Source organism: Cryptomeria japonica, unplaced genomic scaffold (assembly GCF_030272615.1).
Source record: "Cryptomeria japonica unplaced genomic scaffold, Sugi_1.0 HiC_scaffold_201, whole genome shotgun sequence".
NCBI lineage: Eukaryota > Viridiplantae > Streptophyta > Pinopsida > Cupressales > Cupressaceae > Cryptomeria > Cryptomeria japonica.
This window is the reverse complement of record NW_026729023.1, coordinates 215,439-217,444: the sequence shown is the minus strand read 5'-3', so window position 1 is coordinate 217,444 and position 2,006 is coordinate 215,439. Positions and strand designations below refer to the sequence as shown.

General features: G+C 40.0%; 1 protein-coding gene across 1 annotated transcript; it reads right to left on the bottom strand.

Moving 5' to 3' along the window:
• Positions 1-266: 266 nt before the first annotated feature.
• Positions 267-1,776, bottom strand: LOC131868267 (UDP-glycosyltransferase 85A2-like). Its single transcript, XM_059215613.1, has 2 exons — positions 1,293-1,776; positions 267-1,192 (listed from the first exon to the last, which is right to left on the bottom strand). The coding sequence occupies exons 1-2, from the start codon at positions 1,774-1,776 to the stop codon at positions 267-269; spliced, it is 1,410 nt and encodes a 469-aa protein (XP_059071596.1).
• Between the last annotated feature and the right edge of the window lie 230 nt (positions 1,777-2,006).

The window sequence follows — 2,006 nt, the reverse complement described above, 5'->3', positions numbered from 1 at the left end:
TGAATTATATTATTTATAAAATAAAAATTTTTTATTTTATACCATCTATATCTATATACAATACTCAATCCAACAACAATATTAAAACACAATTGTATTATTAATTAATACACCCTGCACTATCTACCTGAAGAGTTTAGCAAAATGAAAACATGGTGAAGTTCTATTTCTAATAAAATAGACTTTAACACAACATTGTTTAGATTTTACAACAGGTTGTTGAACAAGAAAGAGCGTTTTTGGAACAGCATGGATGACATAACCTATTATGTGGAAGTAGGACACAAGAGACAAAATGAAACAAAACAGGGTCCCTCTCTGCACGATAATGAAAGACCTGAAACAAAACAATGGCTCCAAAAAGCAATTATCTTCAATTTTCTAGCTTCCTCTCTTATTTCAAGGCCTTGTTCCGATTCCAGCAAAATCTCTAAGCCTTTTACAAACTCTCCCTTCTCTATAATTCCTTCGCTATTCGCATTTAATGGTAAACCCAATTTCCACACATCAATAACATATGTGCGGTTAAGAAACTGGTCTGCAAAATAAGGCCAACAAAGCATGGGCACGCCAATGGTGATGCTTTCCTGCACAGAGTTCCATCCACAGTGAGTCACAAAACAGGCTATGGAAGGATGAGATAACACCTCTAACTGTGGGGCCCACGAAACTATGCAACCCCTATCTCTCACACGCTCCAAGAAATCTGCAGGTAAAATAGCTTCGCTTCCTTTCATCAGATCGGGGCGCAAAAGCCACAGAAATGGTCTCCGGGTTGCCTCCATTCCCATAGCAAGCTCTTCCACTTGCTTTTCACTCAGAACTGTAATACTTCCAAAAGATATGTATATCACAGAGTGGGCATAGTGTTTATCTAACCACTGTAAACATTCTGTGTCATTTTTCCAGAAGCTTGGGAGGACCTTTGTGCTTGTCCTGCTATGGAGAAACTCGGGAGGAATTAGAGGACCTATTGGATACACTCCCACTTCTTTGGACAACGTTTCGACTAATGGAACTTCGATCTCTAAGAATGAATTGAAGAGGACCCATTTGATGTGTTTGACTTCCTCTGCCATACGAATCCCTTTTCTAAACATGTATTCGCCTGCCCACAACCACGGAAGATCTCCCGAATGCAGCGCCGGCATGGAGGAATGAAATTTTACTGTTTTATCTTTCTTTGGAGTTCCTTCAACACAAAACCCACAAAGATGAAAAAAGTTTTAATTTGTCATTTACATCATGAAATAGAAACTAAAATAGATTGAAAGTGTATTATTATATGTTACCATCCGAAGCAAGGATGCCAAGCGAGACCAGACTGGGACTAAAGTAGTAGATGGCAAAAAATGAAGTGAGAGCAGTGTGGAAAGCGGCGAGGGGAATTTTATGGAGCGTAGCCACCGACTGTAAGCCAAAGCACATCCAGGCGTCTGCAATTATACAGGTGAGCTTGTTTTCTTCATTTCTAGCATTTATTTCCCGAACTACTCTATCAATTACAGAAGGCCCCATGTCCTTTCCCAACGCCTCCATGCCATTTGCAATGCCTTCCAGAGTATCCATAACAGGGAATTCAAAGGGAACGGATATCATTCGGATGTTATCATGCAAAGAATTTGGAGTGTTGGCTTTGAGTATGCGATTATGATTGCTGTCGGAGTTGAGGAAAGTGACAAGGAATCCATGAGAGACGAGCTTCCAGGCGAGCTGCATCATGGGATTAATGTGACCCTGTAAAGGAAAAGCAACGAGAAGAGCGTGAGGAACCATGGCTGAGCTGAGCTCTACACCCCTCTCCAGAACAGCAAAGATGTAATAATCTTCTTAGCCAAAATATAATGGATGAAACATCATTTTGAGAAGGTACCCACGCCTGAAAACTTTTGTCTCTTACTCGATATCATATAGCTGTTGCATATATCGAACATTCCGCTTTTACCTTACCAGCATATTAAATACCTACAGTGTTCGAATGGACTTCACTGATTTTTTTGTTTAAC